The 19,117-nt window shown below is 38.4% G+C and overlaps 1 protein-coding gene and 1 pseudogene across 2 annotated transcripts; one reads left to right on the top strand and one right to left on the bottom strand.

Annotated features, from left to right (window-relative positions):
• Positions 1 to 7,632, top strand: part of LOC143846517 (sulfite exporter TauE/SafE family protein 3-like) — a 34,089-nt pseudogene extending 26,457 nt beyond the window's left edge.
• Positions 1,266 to 19,059, bottom strand: LOC143847123 (uncharacterized). 2 transcript variants are annotated; one of them, XM_077355813.1, is made up of 4 exons: positions 18,821 to 19,059; positions 2,070 to 7,373; positions 1,775 to 1,979; positions 1,266 to 1,675 (listed from the first exon to the last, which is right to left on the bottom strand). In XM_077355813.1, the coding sequence occupies exon 2, from the start codon at positions 3,874 to 3,876 to the stop codon at positions 2,275 to 2,277; it is 1,602 nt and encodes a 533-aa protein (XP_077211928.1). In that variant the 5' UTR covers positions 3,877 to 7,373; positions 18,821 to 19,059; the 3' UTR covers positions 1,266 to 1,675; positions 1,775 to 1,979; positions 2,070 to 2,274. The 2 variants fall into 2 exon arrangements, 1 of the variants encoding a protein (XP_077211928.1); XR_013234945.1 differs by lacking the exons at positions 1,266 to 1,675; positions 1,775 to 1,979; positions 2,070 to 7,373 and adding an exon at positions 16,238 to 16,607.
• Positions 19,060 to 19,117: the final 58 nt, after the last annotated feature.

Here is a 19,117-nt window from a genome sequence, read left to right as displayed (position 1 = left end):
TCAAAAGCTGAAGTGGTAGCGTGTTACGATCCTGAGTGGGGGCCAGCCTAGGTATGGGACTGGGTGGGACCCAACCTGATATGGGATAAGTTTAAAGGGCCTTGCCTAACGCATTCCATCAGCTCTTGAGCTTTTGGCATATTGGTAAGGTACCTAACATTTGGTATTAGAGCAACCACCAGTCCTGTGTTTGAGTCACGGAATGGGCGACCTTTGGAGATGACTACTTGGAAAGGGCTACTTGGTAAAACACTAGATTGAAAGCCGCCAGAGTGAAGTTGCCACAAACTGGGCCACCGCGGAAGGAGCGACCTGTGGAAAGGGCTACCTAGAAGAAAGGCCAAAGTGAAAGCCGTCACAGAGTAGGCCGCCGAGGACGGCGGATGTGAAAGCATGGTGGTATATTACGGTCCTGAGTGGGGGCCAACCAAGGTATGGGACTAGGTGGGACCCAACCTAGTATGGGACAGGTTTAAAGGGCCTTGCCTAACGCATTCCATCAGCTCCGGAGCTTTTGGCGCATTGGTAAGGTTCCTAACATTGATGTAACAACCTCAATGGACAATGCCATATTTGAGTCTTACTTTTCTTGGGGTCTTGGTCTTTTATTTTGCTTGGAGTCTTATTCAGTTCGGTTGTGATATTTGAATAAGGGATAAGCTATGTTTTCTTATCCTTATTGGTAGAGATGCAATGTAGCAGTAGGAGTGTTTATCTTTTCCTTGTTTGTAGGGATGCCAGTGAGCATTGTTATTTTATCCTTGTTGTAGTTCTTTTGGAAGCCAAGCAATAGAAATTACTTCAGAACATTGCGTGGTTTTCACATTGGAGATTAATCCTCTCTAAAGGATTATCTGATATAGAGGTGAATCCTCACATCTGGTATCAGAGCCAACCTATTGGCATGCCAAGGCAGCCTACAGAATTGAAGAAGATGGAAGAAAAGGCCGTCCGTTTGGATTCAAACATCAAGGAGATCAAGGATCTTCTACGCACCGTGATCACACGCCAAGATGCCCTATCCCAGTCCGTCGAACACTTGGAACCATAGTTGTAAATTCCGTTTCGGTCGCCATTTCGTTTTGGCCACCGAAACGGAATTTCGGTGGGATTTCGGTCATTTCGGTGCATTTCGGTCGAAACTTTTCGTTCACACAAAAAATATATTAAAAAATATGAGAAAAATCCAAAAAAATAAAAAATCAATAGAAAAAGATGAAAAACTAATAAATAGTCCAAAATATGTGTCCCAAAAGGCATATTCATTACTTAAACACATAAAGTCTTGCACAAGTGCAACTGATAGTCTGATACATAGAAAAACATTAAAAAAAAGATACATGAAAATGAAACATAGACAATAGCTAGTAGCAACAACTCTCAGTCATCATAACCCGGATGATCATACTCAATGTCTTCTTCGTCGTCGTCGTCGTCGCCGCCGCCGTCATCACCACCTGGACCACCAGTATGGACATCTTCTTCAAGAGGCATGAGAAAGTCGTCGTTGTCGTCCCCGGCCCCAACCACAACAGTAGGTGCTTCAAGATTTTCCCACCCAATGTCTTCCGGCGTGAATATGACATCTTCTTCTTCTGCAACCCAATCCATCATGACATCCAGATGGTCTATGCTCAAAGGGTCACTAGTGGTAGATGATTTCCTCAACAAGTCCCTGAAAAGGAAAACATTAAGTTTAATCAATGTCAAAGGTTAAACTTAAAAGCTTAAAGTGATGAGGTGAGAGTTGAAAACATTATATTACGTTGTATACCTTTCTCGAAACTTAAGATTGTAATGGACAAACACCAAGTCATCTAATCTCTGGTGCTCCAACCTATTTCTCTTTGCAGAGTGAATGTGTTCGAAGGTGCTCCAATTCCCTTCACACCCAGTCGCACTGCAGGTCTGACTGAGAATTCTGATCGCAAATGTCTGTAATTCTTCCACGTCACCTCCGAATTGATTCCACCATGCAACTGTAAAGTAACAAATAGTAAATCATTATTTGTTGAGAAACTGAAAGTTAAAATGAATTATACTTAATTAAACAAAAAACTCAAATATACCTGGTCCCAACTTCGTTCAGTTGCGGATTGCAAGCTTCATTCCAAACATACCCTTAGCCTCTCGATAATCCTCAATCTGATTGGTGATGAGGTCTTGTGTACCTTCATCAGGTACCAGTCGAGTGATGCATGCCAACAAGCCTTTGGTTACTTCACTGTGCCTAGAGAAGGTATGAGTGAAAAAGAGAGCAGGGTTAAGAAAATATCATGCTGCATGGAGGGGACTGTGGAGTTGCCTATCCCATCTTTGGTCGATGATCCTCCAGATGGGATTGTAATCTGATTTTCTCTTCAACCTCTCCTTGATGTTCTCTTTGGCCTTATCCATAGCCTCATATAGGTAACCCATCGCCGGTTTGTCCTGCCGATCTACCAAGCGCAGCACTCTCACTAAAGGCTCGCTGATGTTTAGAATGTACTTGCATTGGTCCCAAAAAGATTTATCCAACACAGTACTAACTACCCCTTCACTCAGTGGGTGTTGGACAAACCTACTAGTACTATACTCATCAGACACAAACATCTGCTGAAGTGCTTTCCGATTCAACACCAGACTTTGTATGCTAATGAAATTTGTAGCAAATCTGGTTGCAGCAGGGCGGCACAACTCCTTCCCTCCTGTGAACTTCTTCCTCATCAAATTCAAGAGGCTTCCATGGTTGTAGATGAACTTTGTAATCGTTCGAGCCCTCTCAATTGTGGTTGCTATGTGAGGAAATACAGTCGGTTTGCACAGATGCTCCAAGATGAGATCTAAGCAATGAGCTGCGCACGGAGTCCAGAAGAATGTACCAAACGCGGCTTCTAGTCTTTTCCCAGCAGCTTTGTAACTTGGCTCACTGTCAGTTACAAATTGCACCACATATTCCGGATTCACCTCTCCGACAATCTTTGCAAAGATATTGTATAATTCATCGGCATTCTTCACTATGCCAGATGCATCAACGGATTTGAGGAATATGACTCCTTTAGGGCAGTACACCAAAAAGTTGATTAGGGAACGTTGTTTGGTGTCTGTCCATCCATCTGCCATAATGCTACAACCAGTGTATCTCCACGACATCTTAATTTCCTCCAAGTAGTTGTTTACCTCATCCACTGTATTCTTCAAAATGGGACCCCTTAAAGCATGATAAGTAGGTGCCTTATAACCCGAACCCACGGCATTCACAGCGTCAAACATAGGTTGCCAGAAAGGTGAATTGGCAACGTTGAAAGGGAGATTGGCATCGTAGCAAAGCATGCCAACCGCCATGTCTGCTCTATCCATTGTTTCTTTAGTAGCCAAAGCACTTTTAATGCTTGGCTGGGCTCCAGGGGTTGTTCGTGCTGCAAAGAAATTCCTGATCCCTCCTGTGATTCCCTTCTTCTTCCTTTTTGTACCACTCGGTTCTACAAGAACTTCCTTACCTCTTCGTTGAGGGACTTGAGGCAATTGTGTGCCAAGGTCTTCTTCATCCTGCTCTTCTTCTTCGTCTGGTGTGCCATAAAAACCTCCAACCTCTGCTCTGGATATGCTCATCCTAGCCCTTTCTTTTCTCTTTGCATCTAAAAGGTGCTTCATTCGATATTTTACATCTTCAGTCACTTTTTTGCATGATGCTACTTCACCAGGAACAGCCGCTAAATGTTCTTTCAAGCGGGTTATACCTCCACCCGATATGACTTTGCCACAGAATATGCAAGTTATTTTATTTCTTTGACCCGGAACCAATGTACCGTAAGACCATGCCGGGTCATCCGATCTAGGAGGTGCCGAACCAATAGAGGATGCTCCTGCAGAAGGTCCCGAACCCGACCCACTCATTCTGAAATGAAGTAGAAGAAGGGGAAAATGAATTAGAAGAAAGAAAATTGAAACAAATTACAAAAAAATGAAGTAGAAGGGGACAAATGAAGTAAGAAATAAAAGAAAGGAAATGGAAAGAAATAAAGAGAACCTTGGGGTTGAACTTGAGTTGAAGAGAAGAAGAAAAAATTAGCCTTCACTCACTTGAAATAAGCCTTTGGAAATAGTTCTTGACTTCTTGTAGTGGTAAGTTGAATGTATGCCTTCCCTTTGCTCCAAAATAGACTTGGATTGAGTTGAAGAAGAGGGTAGACTTGTAGGAAATTTAGTAGAATAGATAGTGTAAGTGAAAGTAGAGAAGAGAAGGAGAATCACTTATGTGAAGGTGGAGGAAAAGAAGGTAGGGAAAATGTTATTTATAGAGTTTTTTATTGATTGTGCATTTAAAAATGACTAAAATACCCTTCCCAACAGCTATAAACGGTCACATTTTGAGGTTAAAATGGTCAAAAACCAAAAAGAGCCGTTGCAGGGGCATTGTCGTAAATTCTGCAAGTCAAACTAGCCGTTATGGACGATTTCGGCCGGAATGGAGAATTTCGTCCATTCCGGACGAAATTCCGGATTTCGGAAAATTTCGTAAGGAATGGACGAAATGGAATGAAATTTCGTCCGAAATGAAATTTTGTCAATTTCATTCCGGAATTTGAACGAAACGGTATTTACAACTATGCTTGGAACAGAACTCAAGTGTTCTTGATGGAGCATTACCAGCTCGTCCTTCACAACCTCTATCCCTTCAAAGAGATCATAACAGAGGAAGCACGGGAGAAGGAAGGATCATAGCTTGGATCGCCAGAATTGATTTTCCATGTTATGATGGAGGTGAACCATCCGAATGGATTTATAAGGTGGACCAATTTTTTCAATATCAAAAAAATGTTGTAGGATCAACGAGTTCTCCTGGCTTCTTTTCATATGGATGGATATGTGTACGTTTCGGACCTACCACATACCAAAACTTTCACAAAGCTCTCTCCAAACTTTGCCAAATAGGGACTATCCGCAAGTACCAGTGTGAGGTCAAGCGGTTAGCCAACAGGGTAGTTGGTGTTGCGGAATTGGGGTGCTAAATAGCCCTCCGCGGTGACACGTAAACAATCTGAACATGAAAGTGTGTTACCGGTATTGTGTACAAATTCTACGCAGTGTTTCTGAAGTAAATTTGCAAGAACAAAATAATAAAGCGCAAGCCAAACCACAAGAAAGCACACAAGATTTGTGTGGTTCACCCCACGATGTGTGTGGCTACTTCCATGGGAGAAGACTTCAAAAGATTTCACTATGCGGATAATAATTGGGTTACAAGAAGCACTCATCGGATAACAAAATCCCAACACTTTCTTCAGGTTACACGAGAATTAAACTCTACGCCGTCTAGGGTCCAAGCAACCACGCTCCCTATTGGCCCACGCTTCTTCACCTTCTTCAACCCTTCTTCACCGCTTCAGAAGAGTACCAAAAAGCACTAGCTTTTCCTCTTATTTTTCCTTTTCAAAGAATGCAAAAAATGCGCTTTTTTTCCAAAGCCGTGAAGCACTGCTACCCAACAAATAGTTTTTTTACGTTTTTCTTTGTTGAAGACTTAGACCACAAAATCCAAGAATCCTTTTCGTTAAAGGATAAGTCTTGAGAACCTTTTCCCATATCAAATAGGATATTGCCCGTTGTAAACCGTGGAACATCTTTTAATAAGAGTCCTAGTGGACTCAACTACTTGATCTCCCAAGGTGTTAAAGCACCTTACGTAAGCAAGGCATACTAAATTCAAGTAAAAAAACAACAGTCGGATGGGTCAAAAGAGGCATTTCTTAGTTGTTTTATACAAGAACTTCGGGAAGACCTCGCACCGGACGTATTGGTTCACAAACCCAAGACGCTCGCAACACCATTGCCCTTGCCCGAGCTCAAGAAGATAAGGCACAACACCATCTTCGTCTCCAAAATAACAATCCAACACCTAGCTCAGCGACAATGGCTTCCTCGTTGACTCCTCGGCCAAAAATATTTGTTCCAACGACAACGGTATCCAATCCACCTATAAAGCGACTCAGTTTTACATAGTGGAAAGAACATCACGACCGTGGGCTTTGCTACAATTATGACGAAAAGTTTGTTCCCAGTCACAAATGCAAGTCCATTCAAATCTATATGCTGGAAGGACATGCAGATAATGTTGTAATCGAAGAAGATCGGGAGAAAGTTGTCAATTGTGGGCTTTTCAGCCTTGAGGACAAGGCTTTTTTGAAGCAGGGAGGGATGTAACAACCTCAATGGACAATGCCACGTTTGAGTCTTACTTGTCTTGGAGTCTTGGTCTTTTATTTTGCCTGGAGTCTTATTTAATTCGGTTGTGATATTTGACTAAGGGATAAGCTATGTTTTCTTATCCTTATTGGTAGAGATGCCTTGTAGCAGTTGGAGTGCTATCTTTTCCTTGTTTGTACGGATGCCAGTGAGCATCATTATTTTATCCTTGTTGTAGTTCTTTTGGAAGCCAAGCAATAGAAATTACTTCATAACTCTGCTTGGCTTTCACGTAGGAGATTAATCCTCTCTAAAGGATTCTCTGATAAAGAGGTGAGTCCTCACATAGAGAAATGGAATACTCCTCCTCCAAACGTCATTAAACTCAATGTCGATAGTTGCTCCCTTGGCAACCCAGGCATGGGAAGTATTGGTGGCTTTTTACGAACTATTTGGGTGACATCATCTACGCTTTTGCAGGACCTATCGGAATAGTTGAATCCACCAAAGCCGAGGTCCATGCCCTCTATTGACTATTTTCTTCAACCAAATGGAGGGATGGTTGGAAGTGGAAAGTGACTCTTCCAGTACTAAGTTGTGGGTGAAAGGAAATAGCGCCGGTCCGTGGAGACTCTCCAACCTACTCAATGAGATAAAAGATCTATGTCTATAGGGCAATTGTTCTTTTTCTCTTATTCCTAGAACTGCAAACGATTTGGATGATCGCCTTGCCAAATCGGGAGCTTCTAGACATCAATTGTATATGGGGCATTCTCCCTCCCCCCAGAAGTGCATTTGTAATCTTCTTTGATTTAATTAATGAATTAATGTTATCTTTATCAAAAAAAAAAAAAAAAATAGCATATGTAACTCATCAGAACTCATGCAATCATTTCATGCACTCTTTCACTTTACAGGTGGCAAGTGCAACATCAACCTTTGTAATGGTCTTCCCATCATCCATGTCTGTCGTACAAAATTACCTTCTAAATTGTTTCCCCATCCCATATGGTAAGTAATGCCATCCTCTCTGCTAAAATAACTTCCTATAACTGCTCAAAAGAAAACTAAACAATCTACTGCCTGTTGCAGCTTCTTATTTTATTTTAATTGCCACCATTGCCGCAAATGTTGGACAGCACATGGTGAGGAAATTAGTATCACTGCTTGGCAGGGCATCATTGATCATCTATCCTGGCTCTGACAATCTTCAACAGTGCAATCAGTTTAGGTGAATAGTCACAAAACTCTTTTGTTAAAATGGAAGGAGCAATTTAGAATTTTTAGGTGAGTAGTCACAAAACTCTTTTGTTAAAATGGAAGGAGCAGCTTAGAATTTTACAAGGGAAGACCCTCATCAAGTTAAAAAAAAAAATTACCACAGGAGGTGTAGGCATATCAAACTTGGTTGAGAAGCTGGAGAACAAAGAATATATGGGATTTGAAAACTTGTGTTATCAACCATAATCATTTTTCATATATTTTCTTCTCTTTTTTTTTTGCAGTTTTCATCTTGTAATAGTCATCTAAGAAACTCTCAAGTACGGTTCTAAGGGAAGGATCTTGGGTTGGTATGGAAATGGGATCCCCAGTTAGTCAGTTGGGTAATGTCCACTATTTTCAAAGCAAGGGTCTAGATTATTGTATGCTTCTAGGGGCTTTCTATTTCTGTAGAGATGACAACTGAGAACAAGAGCTCCTTAGTTCCTACCACTCAGCAGATGTTCTTTCTTCATGTACAAAATTTACAGATGAAATGTGATATAGAATTAAAGAAGGCAGTTTAGGTCCAATGATATTGTATAATGGTGGCGTATAAAATTAGGATAGCACTATAATTCTGTTACGTGGAGATTTTTTGTAAGCCCAAGGGTTCCCATGGGTTAATCATTCACCTTACCTCTTGTTTTGATGCTAGCAAACACAAATTGATTAGCATTTATGGACTAATGTGTTGCTTTGAGATGTTGTGTTGTATACAGAAATTTCATGTCATAATCGCCATTGCACAACTCTTCACAACACATGGCTTGTGGATCAAGGAGAAAAGGAACCAAGAGCTTGCACTCACAGTGAACACATCCTCATTTGAAGATGTTCAAGTCAAGAAGCATTTGAAGATGTTCAAGTCAAGAAGCTCAACATGAAGATCCCACAAGTTCCCTAAGCAAGTGTCAAGAAGGAGCTTGGAGTTGAACATACCATTGGTGACACCTCATGTACCATTCAACATGTATTGAAGATTGGAGGACAAGTCACAAGAGACAAGACAAGGTCAAGATGTTCATCCAAGCAGAAGAAGTCCAAGGAAGTGTAAAGAAGCCGACACATTCTAAGAAGACTCATGGTATTCATTTTTATAATGTATTTAGGGTCCTCTTGATATTTTGTAAAATGCACTTTCAATAGGTTTTCAAATGGTTTTCATACTTAACTTTTTACATCTTTGAAAACCACACACACACCCAAAAATGTGTTTGAAAACCTAGGACTTAAGCCCAAAGACCATGGCCCAAAAGCCCCTGGATTTTAGTTAAAATGGAATTTTACACAAGGCCGGTCGACCTGGGTATACCGGGGGACCACGGCAAGCTTACTGGAATTCTAACACTTGCGGAAAAATAGCGGGCCGGTCGACCGGGTTGGGCCGGGCAACCGCGGAGGTGTCCCTGGAAAGCCAGGAACAAATCCGTCATGGGTTTGGGTGGGAGACCGCTGTGGGTCGGTCGACCGAGATAGGTTTTTTAGCTGAATTTTTGAGCGAGCAGGTAGCCGTCGCCGGTCGACCGGGACGGTAGAGCAAACTAGCCGTTTGGGCTTTTGCAGGTTGACTTTTTCAACCCAGTTATTTACAGTTTTACCCCCAAACGGTCATATTTTCAAATACACTATATATACATGATTAAAACCTATCTAAACAAGCTTTTGAACATTTCGATAAAGATCAAAACCCATTTTTCTTGAGATAAACCTTCTATCAAAAGCTAAACCTCTTTAATCTTGCATTTGCACATTTTATCAAGAGAAACTCCATAGGCTTTACATTTTATCTTTTCTTGGAGTGTTGGTGAGCTATCAAAGTTTGTAATCCTCCTATCTAAGAGGGAAGATAGTTTTTCTTTTATTTTCTTCATTTGTATTTGAGGGTCTTCTCATCGGCCCGGTAAAGAAGGTGAAGACATTGTGAGGGTCTACTCTTCGGCTCGTTAAGAAAGGAGAAAACATTGTAAGAGGGTGTGTCCCCTCTCAAGGCTTCGTGCAGAACGGGTTTGTTCCCTATGGAGTTGGAGGAGTTGGGTGTACGGCTTGGAGATTCGCCCTATTGAAGAATCTCACTATTTTAGTGGAGCGCCCAAGGAGGTAAACATGGAAGAGTGGAGTATGTCTTATGATAGACCGAACCACTATAAATCTTGTGCCTTGTGGATGCTTTCTCTCCTCCTTTCCTTTGCAGTTTGTGGTGATTGGTAAACTCTACCCTTTCTTGTATTTATGTTTTATTAAAACAAGGGTTAGACCAATTAGACTTCAAGTAATATCTAAATCCTAAATTTTATTATCTTGAATACTTGAACAAGGGTTAGATTAATAAGTGCTTAATTAGTAAATTAATTTTAATAATCCATTTAATTAAGCACAAAATTATTAATTGACCAATTCACCCCCCACTCTCTTGGGTTGTCACACCCATATTTCATTTGGAATCAGAGCTTAGGCTCTTAAAGAGATTTTTAATTTCAAAATCTACAAGAGAAAGATCCGTGACAATCCAAATGGATTTTGAGAGAGGTTGATCCTCCCTAATTCCTCCATTTCTTGATGGAATGAATTATGGAGCTTGGAAAGTGCAAATGCTTGCCTAGATCAAATTTATAGTTTATGACATCTTAGATGTCATTGAAAGGGGATTTTCTATTTCAAGAAAAAGTACTAAAAATGATTTAAAATTATATTCCTTGAATTCAAAGGCAATGATTACTTTGTGTTGTGGTATAAATCCAAATATTTTTGAGAAAATTTCAACATGCATCAATCCAAAAGATATTTGGACTTTATTAGAAAATATTTTTGAGAAAAATGTTTATCTCTTTTCAAATGATAAAATTATTGGATAAAAAGAGACTTTACAAAAACCTTTTGCAAATGAAAATTCTTTCAAACATTCAATCTCCGATTTAGAAAGTCAAATTGACAATTTGAAATCGGAAGTAAATGAAAGTTTGAAAAGAAATGAAAAATTAAGTCATTTGAGCAAAATTTTGATAAATAAAAATGATGACTTAATTAAAAGATGCAATGCCTTTGAAATAGAAAATAAAAGCCTTGAAAACACAAACAATGATTTAAATGAAAAATATATACTTGTTTGTGAAAATGAAGAAAACCTAAAAGCTCATTTATCTCAACAAATAAATTGTCTTGAAAATCAAGTAAATGCGATAAAATTAGTAAATGAAGAACTCTTTATAAAGAACTAAAGAATGCAAGAAGAAAATGACAAACATGTTTGTCATCATATGCATTCTTGTTGTTCTTCGTATTCCTCATCTACCAATCATTACTCATGTATTTATTGTAGTAGATTAGGACATCACAAATCTAGGTGTAAGCTTAGATTTGTGAAGTCAAACAAGTTTGTTTGGGTAAGAAAAGATACACTCCTGCAAACAAACTTGGTCGGAACCAAAGTAATTTGGGTTCCATAATCCCCCACTCAAATCATCATTTGAATATATTAATATATGGGGTTGTGCTTAATTGCTATATCATATGATTTCTCTCTAGATGTTTTACTTCAATATTACATTCTTTGCATCTAGTTTACATTTGCTTTAATGATCACATCATATCCATGCTGTAGCCTATAAGCAAAACAATGATATACATGTTGTAGACTATATCTTTGTACTTTATTGAATATCATTCTAGAATTTTTAGTCTAAGTGAACACACTTTGTCTCATATCTTCTTACACTTAGTATTCATCCACAAGAAAATCCACAGTAAAAAATTCAATATGAAAACCATGTGTGTGCTTCTATGAAAATCAACCACTCCATTGCTCATGAGTTCAACTTGATATATCAAGTCTATTTCCTCCATATTTGAACTCTATTTTGGACAAATTTGGCATTTGCTAGATCTTGATGTATTCAACTTAGGTAGAATATCATTTCTAGCAAGATTGTATGTTAAAAGCCTTGTCTAAGAAAATTCTTCTTAGACATCTCTTATGCCCTAGGTGAGTAAATGTGTCTAGTACTTTGCACCAAGTTGTCCTTCAAACCCATGATTATCATTAATTGCATAAGAAATCTTGATGGGTTAAAGTCGATATGTTCCAAAAAGGAGTCTAAAATGAATATCCTCTCATGACTAAGATGAAACTATCTAGTCATAGTAGTTCATTTTGGAATACATGTGTCCAATGTGTTTATCATTTGATATACTCTAAAGAGTCCTTGGATCTTTCCCTAAATTCATATAAGAATATATTATATAGGAAAGTTGAAAATGAGTCTAGATTCAATATATGAAACTCATTTGAGTAAAGTTGAAAATGTTATAGGAATCTAGTATCATTGTTGGGCATTTACCCATGTTGGTAGTTGGTATACAATGCATTGTGATGGGAACACTTGTCTCCCATATATTTTGATTTTCTATGGGATTATGCACTTTATGCTTAATACCCTACTTTTATATGGTGGTTTGTGGATGTAAGCATAGTTGTTTGGACCATGAACCCTATGAGTCATGTCACTTGGGTCCAAACTTTGTAGACTATCCATAGAGGCTTAAAATATCATATCTTGCTCATGTTTACCTATAAGTGATATATTAACATTTGCAAGCCATGAATTTCTCTCTCAAGCATAATCCTCATTAGTCTATATTTCCTGTGTCTGAGTTCTGATTTGAGCTATATTGGCATATCTATATAATCTATAGTTTTATCCCCTTGTAAGGCATTAGCTTCATGGTAAAGATGGCAAATCTAAAGTTAAAAGCTACTCAAATGGTACTCTTAGTCCTCTTACCTAGTAAGTTGGAAAGTGTACACTCACCTTTAATTAAAACATCTAATCTCTTTGGCTTCTAGCCAACATCTTCACCATAATAAGCCATATGTGCATTAAAGTGTCACTTATACATATTATATATGCACATATTTAGGGGGAGCATGGATTGCCAGGTTGTCATCTCTTTAAGTATCATATTACTACCTATAGCAATCATATATTTGTAGCCCAAGGGTTGATTGTAAATTATTTATCTATAAATTCCTCTGTGACTATGTGGTTGGACAGCCATTTGAATTCATAATTTGTATAAGTCACTTATAAAGGGGGAGCTATACATGTGTATTGTTTGTCCATCCATCTTATCATATGTTTGATGTGTATACTACATCACAAATGATAAGTACACTGATATGGAGTTCTATTGCTCCATATGTGTAGTTCAGGTCTTGATTTATGCCTTTATGTTGAGATTATCTCTCATGTATGCCAAGTTCCCTTGGCCTGAGCCTTAATGCCATATTCTTGTAGGCTTTATACTTATCTTGGATGAACTTATATGGTTTCATCATTTCCAATGATAAGTTTCTTATTCTAGAGTTTTAAAAATCTCTAGAACTCTTCTTCATAGGATAGGTGCTTGAGTTGATATTGTTATTACCTATGAAGTTGTCTCTTATCATGTGCTTTTGAAGGAAAAGATATATTTCTTCATGATAAGATCCTATGGCTATGCTTTCACATGATTATATCTATAGCCATTATATATTGGCATGCCTTGCCTCATAGGTTTTATCAAAGGCCACTGACAATCTCTTGGGAGAGAGAATTGATTCTTTGAGCTTGTCATAACCCATCATCTCTTTCAAGATTTTAGCTTCGGAAGACTCAAGTTGATTGATTTCAAATAATCAGTCATTCACAGCTTGTCTATGGTACTTGTCTCCTTCCATCATGCCAGATGTGATAAGATGGTCATGACTAAAGGCTGGCATGTGCACTTCATGCTCATCCTCTCAAGGATGATCTTTTGTTGAAGAAGATGTAAAACAAGTACCCATTCTCTCAATCCGGGAAGAACTTTTAAAGATGCTACCCTTATATGGAAGAAATGGTCAAGCATTAGTCTAAGCTCTTCTAAACATTCATCAGTAGAAGAGTTCCGGATAGAAGAATGCAAAGTTCAATTTTACTTTCTTCGAAAGATTTTCAAATACCACTTTTATCATTTCAAGATGTATTAAATTGAAATGTGGTATCAATCTTCCATCATTTGATCATGTATACATGATCTTTGGTTGCCATGGATATTTACCTTATTGGTCTGATTCTTTTATCCATGTGTTTATTAGACTATACTCTTTTCATTACCATATCTCATGTCTAATAATTATCCATTCCAATTCAATCTGTGACTATCATTTGAATGGAGCAAAATCTTGAATGGTTAAGGTGATTTCAAATCAAGGGCCTATGTCCTTGATATTCAAATTTATATTTGGATGCACATAGTCAGGGAGAGCTTACATTTTCATATGTGAAAATCTCTAAGGGCAAGCAACAAGTGATCTCTAAAATTTATATCACAGTTCAAAGCATATGCTCTGGAAGAGACTTGTCTGCTTACTGTCCAGAAAACTCCTATATGGAGCAACTTGTGAACCTGAAAGTTATGTCTAAGACTTGTGCATATCCTTGCTGAGGTAGAGACTAATCGGCATCAAAGGTTGCTAATGAAGCCCAAGTCTTTAAATCATTCACATTTTCAAACCATTCTGCTTTGTCATGCCCTATATCATAGGTTTCACCAAGGGCCTCTGACAAATACATAGGGGGAGAGCTTAATGGTATCATATTCATGTTTATATAGATCATTATGATATGCTTACATGATCTATTACCCCCATAGTTGTGCTTAACTTACAAATCTTTTAGATAAAAAAAAATGAGGCTTTCTTCTTTGTTTTCTATTTTGATAAGCATCATATGAGCTTCAATGGTATATCATATACTCATACATAGCTTAGATAAGCTATCATTCATCTTGACACCCCACTTGCACTTTCACTTGCATATCCCTACCTTTTTTGTGCTGCCAAAAGGGGGAGAGTTTTGGGAATTGATTAGGTGGTCATTAGGCTGCATATAATGGCAAGATCACTCAAGAAGTAAAAATAGAAATTTTGATTAAATGTGATTTAGAATTAAAGAAGGCAGTTTGAGTCCAATAGTTTTGTATGGTGGTGGCGTATAAAATTAGGACAGGACTATAATTCATCTTTTTCTTTTTACGTAAAGCGCAGAATCTGTAATTTTTTATTTTATTTTTTGAAAGGTGATTTTATTAATACCCGATGACCGAGGAGGTCATTAGACTCATTACACAGCATACAACAGCAAGATCACTCAAAGAGCAAAAATATAAACATACAAGGATTAAACCCACAAAATATCCCCTTGAAGTACACACCCAGATACCCCTCATGGTGACAAAAAGTCAAATAACTGGAACCCCTCTCTACCGAGCCCCGCTCATGCTAACGAATTTGCCTCCTAGTTTGCTGAGCGTGATACGCGTCTAATCTCTATGTTCATCCCCTCCAGAACAACCCAAATCTTCTCAAAGGCATCTACAAATTGCCACTGGTAGCTTGATCCCTTTCTCTCCCACTTGACCCCATTGAAGGAGTCTCACTCAATGATCAAATGATGTAATGGGTCCCTCGATCTGTAAAACAACCAATTACTCCAAAAGCTTAAGCCGTTAATCTTTTATACTTTAACATTCCCCTTCAAGTGTGGCCCCTCTTTTTAGGGCTGGCCTACACATGGCACATGTGGCCCCTCTTTTGGGTTGGCCATCAGATGTGGATTTTTTAATATCAAGGAGTTTTGAACCCAGAACATGTAGCTCTGATACCATGTGAAACAACCAATTACTCCAAAAGCTTAAGCCCCTCTGCCAGAATCTGAAATTTCCGGCAAATAACAAGAAATGCATTTTTTTAGGACCTTTTTTGCTATTATCTTAGTGACATGGACAGAAAATAGAGTATTAAATGGGGATGCAACTGGGATCAGTTTGGGTTGACTTCTATTAAAATAATGATTTGCATTCAACCCTGCTCTATCTGATTTCTAAGTAAAAGCTGAACATGGATTCCAAAAAAATCAAGGGGTGGAGAAGCAACCGTTAACTCCAAAAAGCAAAAAGTTAACAAAAACTGTTAAAGGGAAGGGGGGGGGGGGGGGGGGGGGGGGGGGAATAACCATCAGGGGGGGAATATCACTCGGGGGGAGATATCACTCCCCTTTAATTATCTGACTTTGTGAAGTTATGCACTTTAGTAATAATAAATCCACAAATAAAGTATTATATTTGTGGAGTGAGTATTCTACAGAGACATATGGATTATAGAATTAAGGCTTCTCATTTGTCATTTTATGTCTGTATTCATTTTTCGCATGTAAAGATTTAGTCTTTCCCAACTTCTGTGTTTTCTTCTCAATTGGCTCGTTTATTGTCACGGTGCTTCCAATTATGTGAAGGCAAAGGTACAGAGGACTAAAAGGAACTTCCCTTCAAATGGGGCAAATGAGAAGGCGGGGACACACGGGGCAGAGCCAAGAATTTACACTTGAGAGGCTGCTTTGTAACGACCCGGCTTCCATTGCCTAAGGTCGCTACCAAAACCACGGAATTTTATTTTTTTTTGGATTAAAATGACAGATAACAAATAGCAGAAGCGATTAATTAAAACTAAATAATTAAAACCTTTCCATTTAATTAAAACTAACTATGCTCCAAAAATTAAAACCTAACAACTCCAAATAAAGTTTATTACAACCCAACATTAAATAACTTAATGAAGTTTATAAAAAAAAATTTAAAACGACAGGTGACCCAACCGTCCCTCTTTATTCCTCATTCCCAGAAAAGGTAACAACGTAAGAGCAAGGAAAAAGGGCTAACGACATAAAAGCAACACGATATAATAACTATAACAATTATCAATGAACAGTATTAGAATCCATTTTAAACTATACAATTTTCTTAATTACTACATAAATAGGATATATCTACATTGCCATTTTAAATTGTTCAAAACTCATGAAGAGATATGAGTGGAAGTAAATCAAACAATATGCACTCTCATCCCCAATAGTCGTACGACATTCCCCAATGAGATCTTGTTCGGTGGCCTTTCAGCCTGGCCGTCAACTATTGACCATAAAGGAGTCCTCCGTCTCCTAGTGGGACGTGCTCCTTTCTAGGGTTCCCATTGGGTCACCATATGGTTCCACCCGAAATGCATTGCCAGCCAGGTGTCGTACGCTCTCGGCCTGGGTGACTTTAGGCTTTTGCCCAAGGACGGATCTAAGGGTCTGCCTTAGTCCTCCCTCCCTTATTCCCAAATCCTAGAATGGCATAAAAATTCTACTAATTATATTCGTGAATATGCTGGTCATTTATTTTTATTTAACAACTTTTCTCTTATTCTGACATTTAACAGATTTTAGCAATTTATATGAGAGAGAGAGAGAGAGAAAACGGTTCCAACACATATGTGTAGAGAATTCTCTACACACTAGCTTAAAATAGAGTGGGGGCCCACATTGTTTGGGTGATCCAAGCCATCCATTTTAAAGGCCCTCACATAGATAGGGTGTCTACAAAAAATCAGATCCATAGGATCATCCCAACCCTACGATTTGTGGAGGTAAAATGGATGTCTTTAAACCTTCACAAATTAGTCCATTTTTTGCCTCCACATTTCGAATGGTTAGGATGATCCTATGGATCTGATTTTTTGTGGACACCTATATAGATATATATAGGATCATCCCAAACAATGTGGACCCCCACTGTATTTTAAGCTAGTGTATAGAGAACTCTCTACACATATGTGTAGAAACCGTTTTCTCATATATATATAGGATCATCCTAACCATTCGAACTGTGGAGGCAAAAAATGGACTAATTTGTGAAGGTTTAAAGACATCCATTTTACCTCCACAAATCGTAGGGTTGGGATGATCCTATGGATCTGATTTTTAGTAGACAGCCTATCTATGTGAGGGCCTTTAAAATGAATGGCTTGGATCACCCAAACAATGTGGGCCCCCACTGTATTTTAAGCTAGTGTGTAGAGAACTCCCTACACACATGTGTAGATAGGTTATCTACAAACTAGCTTAAAATACAGTGGGGGCCACATTATTTGGGTGATCCAAACCATTCCTTTTTAAGGCCCTCACATAGATAGGGTGTCCACAAAAAATCAGATCCATAGGATCATCCTAACCATTCGAACTGTGGAGGCAAAAAATGGACTAATTTGTGAAGGTTTAAAGACATCCATTTTACCTCCACAAATCGTAGGGTTGGGATGATCCTATGGATCTGATTTTTAGTAGACAGCCTATCTATGTGAGGGCCTTTAAAATGGATGGCTTGGATCACCCAAACAATGTGGGCCCCCACTGTATTTTAAGCTAGTGTGTAGAGAACTCCCTACACATATGTGTAGGAACCGTTTTCTCTATATATAAATGAAAGTCTAGGAAAAATATGTTATTGACACATGTGTAATTTCTTTACCTTCTAACACAGTTACATATCAAAATAAATCATAGAATTATACTGAGTTACCGTTATGTTGCGAGTCCACATTCACTTGCCTGGATGTTGCGTGGAATGAGTGAGATAATGCTGATGGGAATTTCACGAAAACAACTTGAGAAGTACCTTGAACAATTATCTAGTATTTGCGTCAAAATTCCCCTTCAATTAACATTTCTTTCTTCTAAATCTTTATTTCTTATTGCAGGTTGCATAAAGGTGGAAGTGAACGAGGCACAGGTCTAGGTAACTAAGATGGATCGATTCTCTGATGGTCATGCTCAAGGGCTTAAAGGATAGGGTGGTGGCATAATTATGAAATTTTACTATGTTGCCTATATATTATAAGAACTATAGTACAGGTTACAACATCTGACGATTATGTTTTACTCACACCCTTTCTTACCTGGACCACCCTGTTGTAGTGTTTGTAAGTAGAAACCATGATACTAAAAAGGGTGGCCTAAGGTAGAAAAAGGGTCAATATTTTATTCTTTAAATCCCATTACTATTTCTGTTTCCATATCTAACACATATCTTCTTCTCCGCTAATTGCAGGTCCTATTCAAAAGGGTTTGGACTTTTGGAGCCATAAATTTCATGAATAAAAATAAGGGTACAGGAGAGTGTACTGATTGTGAGTCAAATAAGGCCGTGGATTAAATGGACGAGAGGTGAGGGTGAAGACGTCTTGGCTGCCCAACAGATTTGGGTGGCTTGGCTTTGATGGTGCACCCAACAAAAATTCTGCCGAGCAAGAAGTGTCGAAAGTTTTTGGATTTCAAAAAGTTGTATTTGGGTTTTATCAATTTGGTTTTTAAGGTGGCTGAAATAAATATTTTCTTTTTAAGTTTGCTAAGGTTTCATAGTTACAAATTAGGGGTTTTATGGTTGAATTTCAATCAAGTAGATTGGGTATTGGGGTTTTGTAAATTTTAGGGTTATAAATAAAATTTCAACAAGAAAATTTAGTGAATTTTGAAGAAAAACAACATCAAGGGTAACTTACTTGGAAATGAGTTTGAATAGGTGATTCCTTAGCCTTTCTTCTCTTCTTGATCTTCTTCTTCTTCTTCTTCTTAATCTCCCCCCCTCTCTCTCTCTGCTATTACGCTAGGGATAGGAGAAACCCACGATTTTGGGTTTCTTATAAACCCCAAAATCGTGAGGTAATTTGAGAAAGGGAGAATGGGATTCCTAAAATATCCCCACTGCCAATAGAAGGTCCATCTATAATAGGGAGAGAAGAAACCCCTTATAAAACCCCAAAATCGTGAGGTAATTTGAGAAAGGGAGAAAGGGATTC

The sequence above is a fragment of the Tasmannia lanceolata genome, unplaced genomic scaffold (genome assembly GCF_043159265.1).
Source record: "Tasmannia lanceolata isolate RefF3 unplaced genomic scaffold, GAP_Taslan_0.1 ptg000015l, whole genome shotgun sequence".
In the NCBI taxonomy this organism is placed as follows: domain Eukaryota; kingdom Viridiplantae; phylum Streptophyta; class Magnoliopsida; order Canellales; family Winteraceae; genus Tasmannia; species Tasmannia lanceolata.
The sequence above is the reverse complement of the archived record's forward strand: the minus strand, read 5'-3'. Positions and strand labels throughout refer to the sequence as shown.

Bases quoted from the DNA above. Each gene is read 5' to 3' on its own strand.
- LOC143847123 (XM_077355813.1), bottom strand. From the start codon at position 3,876: ATGAGTGGGTCGGGTTCGGGACCTTCTGCAGGAGCATCCTCTATTGGT.